General features: G+C 39.8%; 1 protein-coding gene across 2 annotated transcripts in view; it reads left to right on the top strand.

Annotated features, from left to right (window-relative positions):
- SEMA3F (semaphorin 3F) overlaps nt 1-24,217 on the top strand; it is a 50,668-nt gene that overhangs the window by 5,659 nt on the left and 20,792 nt on the right. For both annotated transcript variants that reach the window (XM_053468884.1, XM_053468883.1), the window contains exon 2: nt 7,130-7,267. In XM_053468884.1, the coding sequence (XP_053324859.1) occupies nt 7,159-7,267 (109 nt within the window). In that variant the 5' untranslated portion in view covers nt 7,130-7,158. The remainder of the gene's footprint in view (nt 1-7,129; nt 7,268-24,217) is intronic.

Here is a 24,217-nt window from a genome sequence, read left to right as displayed (position 1 = left end):
GCACTCTCTAGTTGCCCTTTATAATGAAATGCTCCGATGGCCAACTGCTTGCCCTACCAAAGACTGTTTCTGCAGAGCACTTCATTTATGAATCTCAAATGTATCTATGATAACTTGAACCTCTTAAATCCAAGTCATTTTCACAATGAAATATAGAGAGAGGTCGCTAAGATTGTAACAGACACTGGGCATAGACTTACTGAGAATCATGGGGTAAGTGTCTCAACAAATAGTGCCCTACCTGTTTGTAGGAAGCAATTTAAACTCAACTATGATACCACGGCCAATATACAGCATCTAGATCGCTGCTATACAGCAAATAACCCTCTTTTTAAGCCTGTGAAATGCACAGACCCCAAGCCTCAGCCCAGTTGGGATGGCAGTCTCCACTCATGTCACCACCCAGCCTTCCAAAGGTCTGATTATCCAAAATCTAAAGAGCATTACACATCTTTACTCTTAATTTATGCCTTTCCAGAAAACAGACTTTTTTCTATTGTCATTCCAGCTCCTTTAAGTCAACAAAGCACTGCCTGGATTCACCAGTGAAATATTAGCCAATGATTTCCTTCTCCTTTTCAATGTTAATTATTACCAGCTCGACTGGATGCCTTTCACAAAACACATTCTTAACTCTATTCAAATGGCAAAAACAAAGGGTTAACCATACTTCTTAGACAGTACATAACCTTGAGGTACAATGTCTTATTGCATAGTCAGAAAGCTCTCTGGTTCTGTATTTGTTGTACATTACGGCCTCCGTAATCATGCTCTCCAGGTCCACATTTAAATGCAAATTGCGCGACCTGAAGTCCTGCCCTTCGGTTTGTATTTCCAATGCATTCCAAGATAAGTAGCGTTGTTTTCATTTCAAACGTTTTCGAGGGTGTGTAATCACGCTGTCGCTGGTTCTGTTATTTGTAATGCATTATGGACCCTGTAGCCCTGGGTGTTTATACACAATGCACCCCAGCCTTTTTATGAATGTGAAGTAGTGGTATTTGAAACGGCTTCTGCTCTTTGTACTAGTCTCTCTTGTTTGTTATTTCCAATGCGCTCTGGCCCTTAAATAGTCAATTTCTAGTCTCCTTCCAGTATATCGTGCACCATTTTCAACACTCTGAATTGGATCCTGAATAGCATGAATGCTTTCAAAATGAAAATTAAAATCAAAAAATATTTGCCCATATATGTTTTTAGAACACTCATTTTTTATTTATATTTTCACACATCATTGACATATTGTCCGTTCTTAACTTGAGGGACACCTATACTATCTAGCTGCACCTCTAAAGTGTTGCCCTTTAGTATGTGGGTTGCATAAATTAATAAATGATTGCCTTCTGTTTGTTTAAAAGTGCGTATGACAACGCTATTCTAACACAACTTTTTGTATAGCATATAGGCCTCATCATGTTATAGTTACGGAGCTTAAATTATATCATTGTGTTATCCCATGACTCTGTATGTCATATATTAAATGTATCATACAGGCTATGGACTATATCCTACTTAGCTGGCAATATTTCACTCCACTATTACATGATGGTGTATATCTCATCAGACTGCATATCATAATATTACATTACTTTAAGCATGTTGGGTATTTTTACTGCATACAAGACCAACCAATCATATCTGATTATAAATGTCATAAAAATAATAATTAATAAAAAATGTATAAAACATTCCTCACAATCACGCTCAGCTCAGGTCCACGCATGTTCCCACTTTTCAGCAGGGTTGGGTTTATTCGAGTAATGGAAAAAGCTAATATATACAGATGGGGGCTTGGGTTACAAGATGGGACTGAGGTGGTTTAGCTGGCCACAGCTTCTGGTTAAGATAAAAGGATGGACTACTATGCTTTAGTAAAGTATGTTGTTTTTTTTGAAAAAGAGCGATGCACAAAGTGGATTTGGTTTTTACTATTACATTTTTTCCCTTTAGGTTTGATTATTTTATTGGCCAATTTTTTAAAAGATTAGTTAATTTGAAACTGTAAGGTAAGGAGATTTATCTATAAAAATGGCTGTAATTATGTATCTTGTATGGGGACTGTGTATAACTTCTTTATATGTTATGTATTCAAAAACGATTGGAAATAAATAGAGATTTGTAGAAAAAAAAATATACACTAATGGCCAAACTTGCTCATGTTTTAGCTCCCTTGTTAGTTGGCTCAGTCATAGTAACAGTGTTCCAGAACCTGACATACGAGTCCTGCTGAGGTTGGGATGAACATAGTACAGGGTAAAAACTATGCAACAAGCTCAGCAACTTGAGCTTTCTAATTATTTAAGAACAAGAAATACGGTCTTGTTCAACGTCTGAGCTAACTGGGCACTTCCACCCTGTGAATGGCCACATTGATAACCTTTGTTAGATTTAAGTGTCTAGCCAATGATATTCTACTGATATTTCAGGTGTTCTGAGTATAAGGCTTGGACCATTTGTAGATAAATATAAAACAAACCACTTCCGCATCGCTAACCCATGTTATTAAAACCTTCTGTGACTTGTTACTGTGCGTGTAATTAAACCACTCTGTTCTCTGTCCACACCGTCGCGTTATACTGCCTTTTGTCCAGAGAATTGTTACATGACTTTGTCGGTCTGATCAGTTGCTTTGTGTCTTTTTCTAATGATCTGTGTATAGCTGTATCACTTTGCACTTAGTTGCCGACCGCAGGTACAGGGCAGGGGGGTTAAGTGCCACATATCATGTATACTGTATCAGGACTGTTACATCTTTGTTCAATGTATGTTGCCCCCCCAGTGAAAGGTGACACTCCAAACTCAGCACTCAACCCTGCGCTGAATAATTCAAGAGGCAGCACTAAAAACAGGCCATGGAGACAAAATATAGGCTGAAATTCTAGCCCAGCTCTGCCGACATTTCATTTCCTATTCCCACAAAACTGCGCAGCTCAAAAAATCCACCTTCCACGTTCAAAAAGTCAAATTCCCAGCAAATGTATACTTCAAAATCCATGAGCTGTTACAGCATATTTAAAATGTACTAACTCCCAGCACTGAACATGCCACATATCAAATGGTCTACACTTTTTGAAAAGTAGTTAATTCATTTAGCCAATTACAATGTTCACACACATACATAATACACACTGCCAGAAAATCAAAGTCACACACACAGTTGACCAATACTCCTAAATAACAGCCATTTTTGAGACACAGGGCACCCAGCCCATCTAACTGTTGGAATTATCTGCATTCAGTTCTGGGTGTAAAAGTCACCCTCAGAACCCCCTCTGCTACTCAAGCTCTGTAATAGCCGCGCGCATGCACGCTGTCTGCTGCTTACACACACAGCTCTGTCACCGCCGCTCCCCTCTGTCAGGCTCTGGGTTTCCTGGCCTCACAGGACGCTGGAAAAGAAAACATTACGTCCGAGCCACAGGGGACTTTTCTATGCCCTATGTTCTCTCACTCTTACTCAATCACCTCGGCTCCGGGATTTAGAATTCTGCTCTAAGCTTCTCCGTCTCGGTCCTTGATTCAAACATCCTCGTCTCTGTCTTTTACTCACTTCTATCTCAGTGCTGTACTAATATTTACACGCTACCCTTTTCGAATCACCTTTGCCTTGCACCCAACACTCCTGGTTTCCTTTCCATTACTCTCCTTAATCTGCCAATCTTTCATCCCCTCACTCCTCCCCCCAACTTTCCATCTCTTCCACTCTCCTTCCCTTTCAGACTAATGTTTACTTTAGCTAAGAATTTCAATATGTTTCAAACATAATATGAAGGGGTGAAAGAGAAGGGGGGGTTCGGCTGGCGAGGAGAGAAAAAAAGTGGGGTTGAAGGGGAGAAAAGGAATAGAGAGACGGCAAGATAATGCCTGGGAGTCACTGATAAGCATGCATTCCCGGAAAGCTCTGCGTGGGCATTGCCACAATCGTTGCTGATTTCTGGTTTATTTTACACAATTTGTTTGTAAACAATAGAAGTTTGTATATGACACATCATCCAACGAAAGGGTAGCCAGGTGCAATACCCGGCCGGGCTCTAGTCCTTGAGCCTGAGGAGCTGGAATATATAATGACTTTCTTGAGGTTAAATGCAGCTTTTGTGAGAATCGACCCACCATTCCTTGCTTTTGCCTAATTGCGGCAGACACTGTTTTAACCAAACTGAGCTAATGGAAACATACACAGGAACTCTGACACCAGGAAACCGATTAACCCATCTAATCTGTCCATCTTCCTACCTACCTAAAAGAAAACATTTTTTTGTGGATAGCTTTCCCGTTATCACAGGCAATTTGTGGCTCCTTAAATAGGCAATAAGAAGGCAGCTCATCTCCAAAGACAGAAAACAGTCACCATGTTTAATAGCCCTTTGGAATAAATGTGTATACATTGCATTCAACAAGGCCTTAAAGAGTTACGCGATGAAGGTCATGATGCTCATTTCCACCGGGAGGGGGTTTATTCACATACGTGTGCTAACAGATAAGTATTGTTTTTGGCACATAAATCATTTTTACTGCAAATGACAAGAATAGAATCATCTGAAACAGAAGCTCTCCAGATTTAAAAGGACATTCTAGTCTGTGTCTACATATTTTTTGACATGCTGCTTTATAATGGGCTCCAGTGCATTTCCCATACAAACTGATGCATGTATTCTTTTTCCGTCATATTCCTCACCCCCGCTCTGATTTTAGTGCTGCAGGCACCATACTCTGCACACTGAGCTGAGGTGCACTATGGCTGCCGCTTCAATACAATCAGAGAGGGGAAATGGAAAGTGAGAGTTTTGTCGAAGAGAAAACATGATTTTTACGACGGTTGGAGTGTTCCTCTAATCCCATATACTACCCACCCATACACTTTACTCCTAATTATCCACATACAGAAAGCACAGCCTGCTATTGCTGCACTACAACTCACATCACTCAGAGATGGAAATCGGGTTCAAATAAAAATGGTAGTTTATAGTTGGTAGAAAACAATGTGATTTAAACTCCCCAGCTTTTTGCTCCTGCAGACTCTCACTGACTCTCACACTTCCCTGACTCTCTTGACAGACAGCCTTCCTAAGTTACCAGTCCCCTACTCTCTTTCTACAGTATATTTATATATATATCTATATATATATATATATAGATATATATATAAAAAATATGTATATTCCCTGTTTCTCAACACTTGTCACCTCTAGTCATATTGACAGCCATATGCAATTCTTTGTTCTTTAAGCGCTTTGTACTACCGCCTGGTAAGCCATTTTTATCCCATTACAACTCTCCATCCCAACCACTCTTTCTATCACACGATTTGTCTCCTGTTTAACATCTCCTCCTTTATAACCACTTTTCATTTCTTGGCCATTTTATCTCTCAGTGCCCCACTGTTTCCTTGCCTAATAGATATATCTATTTATTCTTCCAATTTCACGGCGCCCTTTCCCCACTCTCTTTTTCTACCTGGTATAAAAGATCCCTTTGAAAATACCGTAATTTAACCGGCAGCTAAAATAATAAAAAAAAGAAGGATCTTTTGTAAAACCAAAGAGCTCTGGGTAAAAATAACCTCTTTTCTTGAATACACGGCAGGACTTTGTCTGAAACTGCTTGCGTCCAAAAGGGACATTCAAAATATGGATACTTGTTGCATTTGCAGGGAGGAAGCCCAACTACAAGGGGTTTAAATATAAATGCACACACATATGTGCTTAATTTTGGCAATGAGCATCAGAGATAAGGGAAGGGAGGCAAGGAACGGGAATAGCGGCGGGTAGACTTTGTTTGTTTTTGTATTGGCTAATTTCTGTCACTCTTGGTAACCGCGTGGCCGGTTCTCAGGAAAACCAAAGCAAACATTAAGAGAAAAAAATGTTCGGATATTGTGCATCTACTGCACGTGCTGCTGCAAATAGGATTTCTTTATTCATGTAATCCCTGCTGTGATCTCTCTGTTGATGGGGAGCTTACTGGCTAATATGATAGAGAACGAATCCTATAAAGTGTTTTGCAGGGGGGCACGGAAACCAGGGCTCGGCTCTATCAAGTATTTCTTAACTATAAAATAACATACAAGACGGTGGTTGACGTATGTATGCATATACATTTTTATAAGTAAATGTGCATGAATAACTAGACCGACACTGAGAGAAATCATAGCTAGAAAGGAAAGAGATCTATAATTTGCGAAACAAGGTAAGGATGCTGCAGGAGGTGGATGTTAGACAGACTGCACAAGCAGCCAATGAGAGTGTGTATGTAATATAACATATAAAATCCCAGTTTATAGCATTTGTATGTCACCTTTTTGTCAAGCATGTGAGTCATTTTGCAGAATTAATGCAAACAAGTTCCCTCTCGCACTCACAGGAGTCAGGAGAAAATCCCAGTTATCAGGAGGTGATTTTGCTAAATAAAACACAGGAACCCCCGGCACCTCAGCGGGGATGCGGTTGCAGCTACGTTTCATAGGGTGCAAGCTGATTAATTTGCACAGAGTTGCTGTAAATAGTGGTGGCCTCACTAAGTGGCTTTTCAGTTATCCTTGATTGGTCTACAAAGATAACTAACTGCATTATTGTCGTGATAAAGCATTGAAATGGAAAGCAAAAGACTGCCCCAAATTCAAGGCAAGTTCCCTTTAACCACCGAAACCAGGACAGATGGCCATCCTGGTAGGGAGGCTGATGCCTGCTAACTGCACATTTTTCCTCTGGTCTTCTGCCAGCTATGTCTGCGCATTCTACATCTTCTGCAGACAACAGGTTTAGCAGTAGGGGTGTCTATAAGAATTTCTCTAATTATCACTTGCACACATTGCTTTGGAGTCAGCGTTACTGCTTTAGATGAGATCCTTTTCCAACAAAAACATATTTTAGAGGGAAAATAAATCTAGAGGAAGAGGTTATGACCTGAAGCTGGAGACTGGCAGTAAAATTAGGATTTACTGAAATGTTAGTATGTTCATAGCAGAAAGCCTGGCCAAAATTGGAAGAAGCAAACTGGTAAATATGCTGCACGCTAAAGAATGCCACAGCAGGCCAAGTGCTTATTAGCTGCCCCCCTGTTCTTCGCATATCAAACATAGCAGTTATATGTTGTGACGAGGAATAACATGACCATGTTTCTGTTTTGACAGGATCCCCGGTCCCCCCCGCTCTATACACAATGTACTTCCAGGACCCTGCATTTTGGGCCTGCTTCCTGCTAACCTTCTGCTGCACCATCGCAAGAGAAACCTCGCCACCCACTCCCCGCGTTCAGCTCTCCTTTCGAGGTAAGAATGCTTCGATTAAAAAATTAAAATAACCAAAATATGCAAAAATACTGTGACCATATCAATGATTTAAGAGAGTACTGGATTAGCTGTGTGAGTTACTGTAGGTGTCTCAGTGTGGAAAGAGTCAATCCGCCATATATTGTGATCATTTCTCGGCTGCTCTGAAGGACTTGTTCCAGGAGGATGATGAAGGAAAGTAACAGGAAGAAATGAAATGGGGGGTCAGCGCAATCAATACATGTTATGAAATCAAGAGAGGGTCCTGTGATTACACAGCTAAACCTTTTACTACCAGAAACGGCTATTTGCCTTTCTAGATATTCTATTACAAGAAGTTAACTGATATACCTCACCATTACCATAATTTAACCGCGTGCCTGTCATTCTTCTCTATTGCATCATTCTGTAGGGACTACCTGGTTTACAGCAGAGTTTCACTCTCTCCTGTTAGAGACCAAAATACGTCTAACAGATGCAGGGGTGTTTCAGTATGTTCCATAATGCTAGTGGGATGTACACATATTGACAAAATTCTATTGATGATTGCTACGAATGATAAATGCTGTGAAATGTTGATACAAGCGGCGCTTGCTCTAAAATCTGGGTGTTAGTGGTACTTGTTTATAAAGCACTGTAAGTGGTACATGCCTGTAAAGAACTAAATTAGTTATGTTTTGCTGGTATGTCCTAAAATTCGCCATACCTTACTACAGGGCTTGGCGAATACCAGCGGTCAGGAAGCTATGGCTCCTAGATTTTTAGATCTGGCTGCTAGCTCTTTATGCCATTTAATATGCATCTCTATGGGCGTACCTCTTTTTTCTGCTTAGTTCCTAGTTTAACAAATCATGAATGCAAAGAACACTTCACTCTTCATTCTAACTCACTCATTTCATTCACTCTTTCTCTACTCCCTCTCTGTTCAATTCTCATCCAAACATAATTCACCACCTCACTTCTTTGTAATAATATACTTATGTCACCATTCCTTGGTTCCTCTCCCGTCTCTGGTTGTCTTTATTTCTTTTTTTCTTGTTTCCTTTTCATATTCTCCCCAATAAAGAGTCAGTGTGCATAGTCCCCTGGCTCCCTGCCTCCAGGTTTGTTATGACGAGGTGTTAAAGAGACTGTTAATTCTTTCCATCTTTATTTTTTTTCCCTTCCTCTCTCGCCTTCCCCTGCCCCCCTCAACTGTATACTTTTAATACCCCCTCCTCTCTTTTTCTCCTACTCCTATCCACCTCTCTACCTTGCCTCCCCCTTCTCCTGTAATGACTGAGTGTAGGGGGTCCCCTGACAGCCGCAGTACAAGCAGTTATAATTATCTGCCAATCTTGGGGCTTTCTCTCTCCCACTAAGAGCTGCCTGTGGCTCACCAGCCTCCCCAACCTGATATTAGGCAAATTAAGCACTCTCCCTCCTCCCTGTCTTATTCCCTCTGCTGTCTCATACTTTCATTAGTTCTCTGACTATACCGTTCATTCTTGCTTTGCCTTCCTAGATATATGTATAGCTCTGGCCTCCCTATATATGGATGGATAGATAGATAGATAGATAGATAGATAATACCTTGCAATGTATGTACTGTAGGCTTATGTATGTACTGCAAGCTTCCATCAGTCTGTAACCATATATTTTCGGTATATAAAATCCTCTTATTTCTTACATACTACATATTTTCTTGGGTTTGCTGTTTCCTGGGAAGTTATTCCATTAGTCCTCTATTCCTCCTGTCTGTCATTGCTATGAATATTCTGTTCATAAACACTGCCCTTTCACTCTGTAACACACATCTGCCACTGTTCTTCTTCCTCAGTTTTTAGCTATAATTAATTATTCACTTTTGCTAGACATATAAGTCTACCTATGAAACGGCTACAGGTAATTCTGTGACTATGGTAATGGTAATATAACCCTAGAGGTAACATTACGAATGGTCAAATGAAAAGGCGGTACTCTATGTGCATGGTGTGATTTTCCAAGAAGTAATATTCTGCATTTTGCATGATGTTCCTAAGCGTAATGTTGAACATATGGTGTAATATTTCCAGTATTAATACCCTGTCCGCATAATATTTCCTAGAGGTAATATTCTGCACATTGCCTATGATTCCTGGCAGTAATTCTGTGCAAGCTTTAATACTCCTAGAGGTAATATGCTGCATGTTGGGTGGTAATTCTGAGCACATAGTTTAATATTCTGAGAGGTGATATGCTGCATATTGCATGAGATTCCTAGCAATAAATGTGTGCTCTTATTCCTAGAAGTAATAAGCTGCATGTTACGTAATATTCCTAGCTGTAATTCTGTGCACATGGTTTAACATTTCTAGAGACATTTCTAATACCCTGTATGTTGCATAGGATTCCTAGCAGTAATTCTGTGCATGTGGTTTGATATTCCTACAGGTAATTCACTGCATGTTGCATAGGATTCCTAGTGGTAATTCTTTGCATATGGTTTATTATTCCTAGAGGTAATATGCTGCATGTTGCGTAATACTCCTAGCTGTAATTCTGTGCATATGGTTCAATAGTCCTAGATATATACTGATTGTTGCATAATATTTCTAAAATGGAATGTTGTTTTAAAATGCCAATATACTTTGTATGTTACGTCATTGCATACAGCATAAGAACACTCTATAAGACACGTCATGATAATAGAAGTAATACTATACACTTGATGAAATAGTTCTGGAGATACCATGAAGTTTAACACACTAAAAGGTACTATTTGTTATGTGTAGTAATTTAGGGATTTGCAGTATATATCACATGTGGAGAGTAAAATAAGGCTTTATATAAAATGCCTAAGGGGTCAGAGACGAACTATAAACATTTCTAATCCAGAATATCAACTTCCAAACAGTAAAATAATAGAGGCAATCTACATTGCTTGGAGGGGGTGGGGGGTTAATAAATATAATTTACAAAAATGCAGGGAAGCCATGTTTCTGATGTCTGAAGAAAGATTATATAAATCAATATTTTCAGTTTTGATTAAGAAGTGTACAGTGTTTTTTGTAATATATATTTGCCTACATAGTCTATGTATTTGGGTAATCCACTAGGCAAAGTATGAAACAATCTAAAGATTTCACATCTATATATGTATATGTATATATGTAATATAACAGAGAATCTCTCAGGGGTAACCAAGTACACAAACACAAAAACATTAGAAGCAACCTATCCAGATAGACACAATGGCTCGATTCAATGACCTCCTCCCATCCATAATTGGTGTTAATAGTGGTTGAAAACGCAGGGTTTACAATCCAAGAGCCTGTCCTAACCCTAAACAGCAATCATAGACTGCAACTGTGGAAAAAAAGCTCATTTGAAGTCGACAGAAAACATCTTCTATTAAGAAATTTAGTTAGCACAATTTTGAAGGCAGTGAGTACCTGGTGTTAAACTGCTTGTGGTGATTCTGTACACGTGGCACCATGTTCAATGAGAACACAATGGCTATTACAAAATATTCCTAGAGCATGGACACATCGTTCACAAGCTATTACACCGTTTCTAGATGTTTTCAATAAGCTTGCCATATTTTAAGTAATATGCCACACACGCTTCCTTTCTTAATAATCCCCATCATCTCTAAACACACTCCTTCCATTCTCTTTTCTCTGCTCTTTAACTCATTTTTTTCTCAAATGCATTTGTTTAGCAACTTCTCCCCCATTTTATCAGTCCCTTGTCTTGCTTCCACTACTTTCCTATCACTCTTAAACGGCTTCCATACTCTCCGTATCAAGCTATTTCCCATTTTCAAAGCAACTGGCTTCCATTATTTTCTTTATCCTGGTGGTTTTTCCCGTTTCTTTATTGTTGCCATTCCCTTTAAAGAATATTTACCCCTTTCCTCCTAACGCCAGTCCGCCCTCCCCTCGTTTCCACACACCTCCCTGGCACTGTATACCACCCCAGACCCAGTCAGGTGTCTCACTCTGCCAGGAGATGTCCCAGTGAGAGTTTATTGACTATAAACATTGTAATGTCATTTACATGTTAATTATCTCCCGAGCATTACAAGACCATAATTAGAGGCTAATTGACGCAGACACAATGTAATGGATTTTCTTGGCACACTGATTTCCTAGGGGTACCAGAAAAACAAGGAGGAGCCCGTACCAGTCCTTGTTAACTACCTCTCTGCCAGATGGGTATATCAGTATAATTTATCCAGAGTTTAATCAAAAAGTGAAGGTGTACACCAATAGACAATGTATGAAACTGTGGCTCTTGTCCTGTCAAATGCCTTTGTGATTAATATCAGATGTCTTTCATTACTCATAATAATAATATGTATTATACAGCATGCATTCTGTAAATAACCTTAGGGTGTAATTTCACGAAAAAGTCCATGCTCTAGAGGCATGGTGTAAAAGTTGTACTTAGCTCATATATGTCTCTGTATTTCATGGAGCACTGTTTTACACTTATATACAATCATGTGAAAAGGAATTATAGCCTTGTTAAATGCTTTACCTTTTTTTTTCTCTCTAAATCATCAAAATAACTCAGATGGCTCTCCACTGTATGGGGATCTTCCCTCCTCAAGCAAGCTAATTTAAAACTATGCTGCCTCTAGAGACAAATGAATAGCTGCCAATGCAGATATCTATAAAAAAGTAATATTACCTATGAAAGTTATTAAGTCGAGTAACTGATGTGTGCTCACTTAATCAGCCAGCTCCACAAAGCTTAGATGTGTTTTATAGATAATAACAACACTGCACATGAGATAATAATAGATTACAGGAAAAAGTAAATGGCTACAACTTGCAAGGCATGTCATCAATCACTCACTAGCATTTAAATCACGATCTTAGTACTCAGATGGACCCACGTAAACATCAGCTGGTTCCTTATAGAGTAGAACTCTCAAGTTCTGTTGTGTATACAATATCGTAAACATAACATGTACCAAGCGCCACACACATTCTCGGTTACCAATCCAGCCTCTCTTACATTTTACTGCCCCTGGGAGGGTCAACACCTGGAAGAGGTCAGAGGTTACAATTTCGTCTTATCTACGTCCATCATTCACAAATTTGCTTAATCTTCTGACCATATAAATGTGGCTGTGTGGGGTGGGAGTGACAGCTGTCAGTCATTGTTCCGCAAATCACTGCCCTCACAATTGTGTGTCTTCACCCCTCTCTATTTGAAGGAGTGAGACTTGGGGGAGGGGTTAACTGAGTGGGTGTCTCCCATCTGTCAGAGTCTGACACCAACATTGTATTGTGGGGTTGGAGGCCAGTTCCTTCATTTGAGGTGGCGAGACATTAGTATCTTGGTATAAATGACTTCGTCACGGGGTGACCCCTAAGAATATTGGTATTGAAATGTAGGTAATCCTTTTTAGAATAATATTAGCATATAATTACTTTATCGCCTGTTCTAAAAAGCAATGCCAAGGGCAGGGAGATATCTTGCTGTTAATGGCATACAGTTGCCATTCTGTCACTTGCAGCTTTTGTCTGCGCTATAATAGAGGTTGTTAAAGGTCAAAAGGAGCAGCAGCGCTTAAATGCACACATGCTTGTTTGTAAAAATAGGTCAGCTAACAAAGTATTTATTCAGTTAATACTGTAGCAACAACTCCTCTTTTAGTAACCTTTTCATAACTCCCATTGCCTATTGGAACATGGCTGTGTTGCCTTGTGGTTCACCTGGTCATGCTGACGTGTTAGGTTACTGATGTACGAAAGGTCTGCTCAGCTGTATATGGAAATGGGCTAGAGGTGCACTGTGGTATATAAATGATGATGTTTATTTAAGGTTCTTGTGAAGGATCAGATCTCCTCTCCTGCTGTGTGAGGTCAGAGCGCTACAATGGTGACTCGTTTTCACCGGAAAAAGTGTTCAATCAGCCGAGACGCAGCCATAATGACTAACCCAGATCTGCCTTCATTCTTCCGCTGCCAGATCATCAGCAGGGGCCACTTTTTGGCTACCACTTTATTGCTCTTGACCAAAACAAAATTACAAATGATTGTGGAGAACATCTGAAAAAACACAATTTCCTGAGCACTGCCACTATTCCTTTAAAATAAAAGCGTCCTGCATCTCCTTAAAGCACCTTCACAAAAGCTTCTATACACATGTAATGTAGCAGAGATTGCTTTCCACCTGCATACAAACATCTCTGCTACTCCTAAACCACATCCCATGATGGTGCTTCCTTTGAGTTAACATTCACTCATCCCCTGCTAGAGACTGCATGTAAAAACACTTACCCAGATAGAGCTCCTTGGTGCAATCCATCCTCCTTTTGTATGCACAATACAGACACAACCAGCTAGTCATACGGCACGGTACACACATAACCCATCAATGCTTCTACAGCTGTTTATACACTGGCCCTGGCAGTGCCCTCTATCACCTACACACACAGCAGCAGACAGTACCCCCTTTTACACTTTAGGCATAGCCAGTGTATTGTTCCACTCTGTATTCCATTTAGTTAGTGTTTCATCTGTCCCTGCACACAATATTTGTGACTTTTGTGTATGTGAATAACAAGACGCATCGTACGACGAGTGACAAGCTCATATTTCAGTAAGAGGAGGAGGCTTGATGAAGAGACCTAGGTTGTCTTGAAAGATCAAACTTTAATTCTACTTGGTCAATAAAGACATCATCTTGACTACTCTTCTCAAGAATCTATATCAACCCCATTTTTCTATGGAGCCTATTCGTCAGCAGCGAGAGGTTTTTTGATTCATACGGATGTACAACTGACCTGAAACGGTGTCTTTCAGTGAAAATGTTCAACTCAATCTTGGCAACCTCTTTTTCAGCCAAAGTCAGCTGCTTTGTCTATTGCAGTGTGTACATTAGCCAGCAGTGCCACACTCCCTTTTGTAAACTGTACACTTGTCGGCAACACCCTGATTTACACAGGATGGTCCTGCTAGCAAGATATTGACACTAGCCATGTGCACATTTGCAACTGGAAAAAAAGGGCAAAGAGGGTAAATGACCCATTTCACCACTTCCCCTATCTCAGCAGGCTTAGGAAGCCATGAGCACAAACCCTGTGTTGCTTTTTCTCACTGTACGGTGGTGGGACCTACATAATAGACGTGCTCTATCTGTGCTACAAAAGAAAATTGGTTGTTTGATTTTTTATAACAAATAAAAAATTAGAACGCTCCGCATTCACTTATTACAGTGCAGAGTTTTTATTTGACTTCCGTTGAGCTACATTAGAGGCACCTTACTTACGCCAAGCACCCTGCAGGATCCAAACAGGCTTTGTAGTCCAATTTACCAGCACCCCCAACCAGACTGTAAGACAGATTTACCAGTTTCATTGTTTCTGGGATTCCTTCCTGTCATTAATAGCTGGTACCACTAGAAAACCTGTGTTCCAGGCTTCATTTCACTTCATATGCAACCCATGTTCGCCAATTTTCTTTTCTTTAATTTACTCTCCTAATCATTTCTCCCCTTCTTATTTCTCCTTAACGTGCTTGCCTTTTTTTTTATCTCTTTCTCCAATGCTCTGTCTCTCCCCCTCCCTCTCTGAGCTGATTATCTGCGAGTTTGTCCTGAAAAGATAATTACCTGCCAGTAGGGATTGTGTTTACGTGTGCGAGGGAGCGTGAGTGTGTTAATGTTTGTGTGCAAGGGAGCGTGAGTGTGTTAATCTGTGTGTGATTGAGCCTGTGCTTGGTGCTGGGAGCACGTGTGCATATGAATTTTGTCAATAGCCTATATTGTGCATAATGCTTTATCCTGAACACAGGAAGGCAAACACAGCTTGCAGCACAAAAAGGTGGCCAGCGGTATAGAATATGAGCCCCTGCCACCACTACCCCTGCAAAGCATGCAGATAACTATGGCTATTTACTATTGTATTCTAGTCCCAAGGATATGCCCTTTATGTCGGCACAGTATAGAAAGCATTTTTAATCATGTAATATCCATGGCATCTGACATACAGGGACACAGATTAATTTATGATTTCAGCAAAACGTTACCATTATATTCTAACCATTTGCTTCAATGCAAAGCACCAGAAAAATTCCAATTTGAAACAATCTACAGTTTACATGTTTTTATTTGAACTTCGCTCCTGTCACTTTTGTTTTATTGATGATGTTCGATCATGCCTGGCTTTTCCCAGCATTGCACTGATCATTACTCTATGCAAATTATCCACAGGATATCTAGCCTGCGGGCCAGCAGGTACTGTTATTAAATTATTAACCCCAGAACTTCAGTCATGTCTGGAGAGGAATAAAGACGTTGTAATCTGTTACTGTGTTTTGGGGGTTGTGTAGTGCTGCCCCTGTCTGGTTCTCAGAGAGAAGCATATTCTGAGCCAGATTAATACTCGCATTGGTCCTTTTCAACTAGGACAGATTTGCATTTTTACGGCCATCCTGCACTCTGATCTGCACAATATGGTCCTGCAGAGTATCTAGACATCTACTTATAGCCTTGCTTCATTTATTCTCCCAGCTTGTGACAAATGAAAAGACAAATTTTGGGGTACACTTTTAGGATTTTGTCCTATCAATACAACCAACAAGTTTTGTTTCATATTATTATGGTGATCTGGTCATCTTATTTATTGATCATAGGTCTTGATCTCTGGAGATCAGTTTTTATAAAGCATGATAGATCATAAATCATGTGATCCTGTCCTCCCAGTGACACTTTAGCTTTATTTTTTTAATACTAGTTTTGATATTGTGGAATAAAAACATTTTTTTCCAACAAAGGACACATCCCCAAAACAATAATTGCTACACAACCTTTGTGTACAGCTGGTTGCATCAATTTCACTGCCACCGAACTCAATGCATTTTTTATATGAGTGCAATATTTAAAAGGTAATCAAGTGACATAAATACTATAGGTGCACTGGGAACCTGTAATCCTATCCCTCCTAGATTCTGAAACTTTAATGCATTATGTCCACTGTCATGCTACTGCTTAATCTCAGGTTGCAACACATGATGGCATTTAATCTGTGTTCTATCTTTACATGTTCATCTCATGGTCTTTGTTCCCACCCAACAGCCTCTTTCTTCAAAGTGCTCCCCAAAGGCACTGTCATGGCATTGTAGACGAGGTGCTTGGGTGTGGAGGATACGGCTTTCCTCTAGTTACTGCCCAGTCCAGGGAAGCCTTACAGGATTTCCTCTGCCAGTGAGTTACTCCTTCTGTGCCAGATTCATCACATCTTACCGCATGAGACAAGTGGCAATGTGATCAGCAATCAGCACAGTGGAGATGAGAGATACTGATTTAATTTACTTAGTGCAGGTCAAATATAGAAAAATAAGGGTGCAGTAACAACTCTGTCTTTTTAAAGGGTGAAGGAGTGGCAGAGGACTAAATAATTCTGAGTGGAGAAGTCATAGATGAGTGGTTTCTCCCTACAATGTAGTGGCTTCCTGAAAGGTCCTAAGGGTCAGTAACCTTTTCCTCCTATTGTCCACTTACAAGGATTAAGGAGGGGATTAGCAGTTTCAGAACCTGTACCTACCTAACATGTGCCAAGTAACAACCATTCAATCCCCTTATCTCTGGAAGCCTACTTCCCACACTGGAACAGTACTGTGTTTGAAGGATCTCAGCTTCTGAAGTGATACCCCCGGGGGTTCTAAATATTGACTTAATGCCCCTAGATCAAAAAGGTCTACAGAAGAGACTGAAGCAGAGAAAGAAATGGGCCATGGGTAAAACTACTGTGTGTAACCTTTGACATGATGGAAACAATGTTCAAACTTAAGTTACATTTATATTTCAATATCTAGCTGTGAAACTGTTTCCAGAAGCTGTGTGGTGACCAGGGTCAATATCATTGAAAGGGATAAACAAACAGAAATTATGCCATGTATGTAATATTGTTATTTCCTGAGTATTTGCAGGGTAGGATACTGAAGTGTTGAAATACAGGATGCCGGCACTATATTCACATAGTTTTACTTCCCAAATGGAAGACTAAATGGGTTTTCTTCCTTCCTCACTGGCTACTAATGCTCCCATTCTGACTGTTACAATTCCTGTTGACATTTGTAGGGATTATGTGTAACAAAACCTAAAGATAGATTTTAATGCGATTAAACATTGATTTGTCATAGACATTGGGTCATTCTGGGTCACAAGTCACTACTAAAACTGCTTTCAAATGTATATGAATAGCTTCTGTTCCCATACTGTGATTTTGGACTATCACCCAACTCTACACACTGTTTTATCATCGGGTTACTGTCCTAGAGTTCACAGAGATTTGTCGCTGTACTATATCTTTCCTAGGACAGTTTTTAGAATTTGGAAATTGTATGTATATATTTGCTTAAGAACAGGTGACCTATATGGACAAAGCCACTGACTTAATCATTCTAGACTTCAGTAGGGTCATCTGATCTGATAAAAGCCTCCAAAGACTAGTGTTTAAGTAATTGATTAAGGGTAAACAGACAAATCAATAGCATCCCTTCACACTCGGGGCTTTATTCACTAGAGCAGGAGCTTGCAGAAGAGTTGTTGAGCTTTCAACACTCTGATTTCACTCTGTCCCGTCAAGGGCTGGGCATGCCATGCATAGTTAAATTAGTGACATGACTTCAAAGAAATAATACGTAATTAAATTTGTAATACACAGGGCCCACCAAGCACTTACTGCATAAGAATCTCACTGAGGTTGTAAGCTAAGTAAACTCCTACTTTAAAGACTAAGCACCTCAGTTTTTGTACATAGTGCACTGATATCCCTTGTGAACACACGGCACAATCGCCAAGTATTTTTTCTGCTGCAGATATACCGTAACCACCGTGGTAGATTTATACATGATGAACCATTATTCCACCACTTTTGGATTCATATCTTATGCAGCTTAAACACACTTTTCATGCAACAGTAGGTTTCAAACACTGTAATAACGTGCACAATCAATCTCTCTATAATAAAACCGTATGTATAGCTCTACTGTGTACATATTCCTGCAGTAGATTTGGCTCCTTTATGTTCATCGTGTTCAAATTTGCAAAAGTGTCCTAGTGAACAATTACACTTCTCTCTGACTTTATGCAGCCAACTCCTCTGTAGCATTAGCTCATTGGAATGTGCGTTTACTCCTCTCTCCGGCATGACGTTCTGACCATTTGTCTAAGGTAAACCAGGTCTGCAGCAATCCTTAGAGGATTACCGTCACCCGCGGGGTGTGCAGTCTATTACACCCATAAGTGCGGTTTGGCTTACTCACCTTTTAATGGTGCTTATTTACATACCCACATATCTATACAGTACACAACCCGCATAAACTATCTGCAAGTGATGTACCATGTGTTAGCTAAGATAAAAGAAGAAGAAAAACATTCTTTGTGGAGAAAAGACAACACCAAGTTTAATAGCATTAAGGCTGATTATTATTGTCCTGGTATTGATTATATTCTATAATCAATACCAGGAATGGCTATTCTTTCTGTTAACCTCATCTTTCATAAATAGGCTTTAACATTCAGATTTTTGTAAATTCCTGAAATATCAAAATGCCATAAATAAAGGGTTAAGCTACACTAACGCTCACACCCACCAAACCCAAAAGACCTACCCCCACCTAGTTTAAAGAACACGATCTGCCAGGCAGGGGTCCAATGCTTTTGGGATGTCCCCTTGTTATTCTTGGCTCCAGTGACGCACATGTGACGGGTCTGTAACTTTTTAAAGCCTCGTTTCCTTCTGCTACATATTAAAAATAAAATGTTTTATGAATCACTCCATTTACTGTTCATTTCCGTTTTTACATTGGCAGCATCCCCACGCGTGAGACCATCACAGCCTCCTACCAATTAAACTCACCTTCCCCTCAATCCTCATCCCCCTACTCATTACTCCAGGAATTTTCTGTCGAATTGCCAGGCTCTACATGCAGTTCGTTGTCATACTGTCCTTGTCAGTGTATGTCCAGCCATTAGTTTTTGTGTTCTGACCTTACTGACTCCTTTTCCTGTTCTGGTTCCTTACTTTCTTTACAATGTTCAAACAAATTCTTATTAAGAATAAGAAGTAGACAGAATGGCATTAGTATTCAGAATACTAACATCAGATTGGCTCTTTCAGAGCATTACCTACGAGGGACTGCCACTGTCATAGGACTTAAAGCTGTTGTCATGTGAAAACTACCAATATCATCAGACATTATTCAAACTGTTGTTGGGTTACAATCACAAAATCCAGGCAACCAGCAACAGGGGCGATATAATATTTAGCAAGCTTATGGAATGAAAGGTTTTCCTGCTTTGCAAAAAGTATTACAGGCATGTTGAACAGCCTCCCTGTTGAGGAGGTAGATAACATTGCAGTATGAGAATTCAAAAAAATGATTAAGACACAATCTAAAAGAACAAGCGGATCCAAAATACCAGTCCAGCACTCAAAGGTTAATATACATATATATGTGTGATTTGCAACAGGCTCTGATTTCTATGAATGAGCCCTGTGTGAGTGTGACCCCCAAGAGAGGTTAAGGAAACACTTGTACTGCGTGTGTGTGGTCTCCAGTGCACAATACTGACTTTGGTTTGGGAATGGGTGTGTAGATGCGGTGTGACTCTCCAGGTTTTACCTGTGCTGCCCATGTATAATAACTTGTTTTATATGGAGACTGCCATTGATACTTCCCGACCACATAAAATGGTTCTGTTACGTGAGTAAATATAGGTGAGCTGAAGCCTGCATACTATGGTAGAGCTAATTGTGTATTTAAAAAAAAAGTGTTTTAAATGCTGACTTCCCTAGGTGAGGCCTTGCTGTATGCTGAGGTTTGGTGGTGGTGTTGTTTTACATTAGTAGGTTGTCTTCACATTTCAGTGATGTTTTGAGATTGGTAAGTTTGGACCTGTTTTGGTGATTCTGTGGTGGACAGGCTGGGTTCTTCATCTGTAGTATAAAAGTTTAAAGCCAAGGGCTTAATTTTCTCCTCCAAAACAGCAAAAAAAACAGCAACCCTACAAATCAATGGTACCATGTGCCTTGACTGGAATCAATTAATTGCATCAAAAAAATACTGGGTGACAGCTGCTGTCCATAGCCAGGAAGGGCAAACATTATTTTAAGATGCTATCCTTTAAAACAGCGCTAACCATTCTACATATTCAGAATAAAGATTGAGGCCGCTCCGTACCTGTTCTGTGCATACACCACATGTTGCAGTGGTATGTGCATGGGATGGGGTAAATGCTGTTCAATACAGATTACATTCCTTGTGTTATCAGATCATAAAGGGGTAATTAAGTGACACCATATACACAGCATATCTAAAAGATGTACATTAGCATTGCCAATTAGAGAACTGCTTTTGGAAGGATGATTAGACTGAAGTGTTCTGTTTAATGTTCACTACTTAACTTCTTCCATATATCCTATACCACACTACTAAAATATTTAACCCATACAAAATAACCTTAGATTCATGTATTACCTTGAAGTTAAAACATGTACCTCTGCGTTCATTTGATCAATTTTCTAAATCAAAGGGGGCATTACTATACAGAGCTGCATGTTATGTTACACCACACATTATAAATTAACCATCATAAAATATATCAAAATACACTATTTAATAACACTGGCTATTATTCACAACATATTACTACATTTTTTATTGTAGTCAAGAATTCCACCACAAGGCAAAAGACTCCTTCCACATCTCAACCTGAAATCAATGCTAAATCTATTGTTTTTTGTCTATGGTGCAATATTGGGGTACAGTGCTAAACAGGGAGCAATCAGCAGATCAACCCGTTGGTTTTTATTGACGTCTGCTCCACTTTCAGATGTTGCATTGACTGCAAGCAGTTTTCTAACTTGGTGTTTGAACACATCCCCACTGTATATCTCTCAGCCACTCTAACTAGACCTGCAAATAACTAACTATATCGCTAAACATTAATACGGCACTGCGTGTTATTATATCAGATATATTCCAGTGAGTGTCCTTGGCATTTGTTTGATATTATGTGAGACTTGTTTCGTACTGCTGTGTGTTTTGTTTTTACATTTTTTGCTGTAGCTGTGACTAAAAGTAGTTAGCAATACTTTGAACATTTTCCTAGCACTCGATCAGGAGTGTTATATGCACTATGGGGTATACTGAAATACTGCACATTGTCCATGGGACAGTTGCTCCATTCCTGTGAAAACATCTCAGAACACCGCTCTCTTCCCAGTCAAGGGATATTCTTCCCTCTCCAATTCCTAATTAGCGACTCTAGGTCTGGGATCTGTAATTACAGTTGGACAGACAGGGGCCAGAGGCAACTTCAAAGACCAGCATCAATCCTCTAGAAGGCAGAGTATATGTCGGAACATCACCCCCTGCTTGGGGATCAGTTCTCACCCCACTGTCATTTGGAGACTCCATCATATCCAAGTAATGGGGCTCGTCCTCTTGGAGAACAAATGTTCGCTGTTATTTAGTGGGCATGGAGTTTGTTCTGAAAACAGCATGAAGCATAGAAGTCAGCTGAAATGGGGAGGGATTATATACAGATCAATCAGTCAGTTTTTCCAAAATCCACTTACAGCAAAATGGCAAGTAAACAAAACCTTTCATGTGGCTGATGTTTGCACTATTCCTGATGCTCACAGTTTTTTTTTTGTGATCCAAACTGACCAGAGTGATTCACAAATGTTCATTATAAGACACTGGGTTCAAGTCAATCCCTTGGATCACTCTTGCTGAGTAGCGATCACTCTTGCTGAGTAGCGATCACTCTTGCTGAGTAGCGATTACTCGCTCAGATATCCCATATTCTGGGTACCGCACTTAAAAGGAGTTTTCCCATCTCTTCTTGATCGGAGACAGTACAGCATCCCCCCACCAGCCCAAACATTTTTGCAACCTCTCCTCCTCATTTCAGTTTGTCTCATCTTGGAATTTGACCTGCTTTGAAGTCAACCTGGTCCTTTAACCCTTTAAGTCCTGAAAAATAGCTATGTTCATTTGTCAGCGTGTAGGAGCTCCGTGGGTTTTTTTGAACAGTTAAATGACCTGATGTTCATATGCTGATATTTTGTCTTATCGTTTAAATGTTTACCCTCCCTTTCATTCCTGTGTATTTTGCGTCTGTTTTTAATGCGGTTTGAACTTATAGAATTTCATGCTTAGATATGTAATACAAAACTCTTCAAATAGGTCTACTGGAACAAAGGTCTATGTATCCACTGGCCGCCATTCCATAGCCTTCTAGTGGAGATGGCCGGGCACTAATGATATGAGACAGTTCAAGAATGCCTGGGAAGGTCACATGGAAGTTGTGTATTCTAAAATGGAATAATGGCAGAGTAGCTGGGCCAGTAGTTTATTTTTTTAATTTACCTCCCTGCATGTATGGAAAGAAAAAGCTACAATTTACATTCAAATATAATTCTCATCCAGAGTCTGTAAAGCAGATTAAGACATTTGATAATAGACACAGCTTTATACAAGACATAAATGTGGTATCTTATGAAATGAATAGATTGTCAGATCGAAAGAGCATGGCCTCTTCTCCTTCTTTACAAGTATGTTATTTTGTGCATTATTGTTAAATTACTAGACTCTTAATTAATGTTATTGTTAATTATGCATTCTCTCCTTATTATAATAGTGCTTAAGAGACTGCTGGAGCTCTTTCATTAAAATGTATTAATAATAGCAGAGTGCACAGTTGTGAAAACTCACAAACTGCTATATAAATTCACATGTAGCAGTATGTATAAATTCAATTGCAGAACTGAACCAGGATTACAAGCAAGGGTTAAATCCAGATTTCTCTGCCGCTGCCAAATTTTGAAAGCGATATTCTCCAGTTTTGCTTTTCCAAAGAAAATCAGAAAACAGGTTCAGCTGTTTTTGATGGTGTAGCAAAAACACACTAAATTGATTATAGTAGTTCAATTTGCCAAAGACTTGAGCTCTGTATCCAGAACATATAATGAGCTCTAACACATGACAGGACAATTCCCATGATCCTATCAGGTTGGTAAGAGCACATGTAAGTCTTAGTTTATAGAAGTTGGTATGCAAGAGGTTGTCTATCATTGTTTTTAATCCCTTGATTGTCTAATTATTTGTAGACCGTTAATTTCAATACATTTCTGTTTACGAAAATATTAAGCTTCTGTTTGTGTCACTTATTTAACCATCTACTGCAATCCCGCCAACCTGTCTGTTGAAAATGTATACATGGTTTAGCATGTATAGAAACTTTTACATATTTTATTTTCCAAACGGCCACGTATGTTACGCACTGCAGGACATGGGTGGGATAATTCGGGAAGGATCAGGGCTATCAGTGCCCCCGGAATCTACATGACATCATCCTGCCGCAGCTGTCGTGGGCTCACTGCCCCTTCACACTTCTAATGAAGATGTTTTGGGATGTCTGGCGGCCCCCTGAGAGAGCTGAGGTTACACCCAGCAGAGGAAAGCAGGGGGGCTGAGCGCATAGCCCCAGAGGTGTCAAGCTTTACAGTGTTAGAACTTGTCTTGTTTGTAGCCATTTTCTCCACTGCTTAGTCCAATAGTTTCCATAACTGTTAAGTATAAGGACTTACTCAATATTCTAACTGTTAATTTGTAAACATTACACACTTCAACCTCATGGATGTAAATAATTGCTGTTCGTTGATACTCTGATCTGCCTTAAAGACAGCAGGTTCTATAAGACTCTGGGGTGCTGGTGGTATGGTATCTCGTGATTCCACACACATATAGTGAAGGATTCTGATCTTGGAGGTTCCATGCCTTATAATGTCCTCTATGCTGCACTACAACTGTGGACATATTCACCCTTTTACCCTTGTTCTGTAGCTTCTTACTCCCCACCCTGCCCTAAGCTTTCAAGCTCAACTTGAGATTTTCACTTGGAGGTCTTTAAGGTTCCAGTGTCTAATGGGTATATACTCTCTAACTGGTCTTAGAG

Source organism: Spea bombifrons, chromosome 6 (assembly GCF_027358695.1).
Source record: "Spea bombifrons isolate aSpeBom1 chromosome 6, aSpeBom1.2.pri, whole genome shotgun sequence".
In the NCBI taxonomy this organism is placed as follows: domain Eukaryota; kingdom Metazoa; phylum Chordata; class Amphibia; order Anura; family Pelobatidae; genus Spea; species Spea bombifrons.
This window is presented reverse-complemented; position numbering and strand designations above follow the sequence as displayed.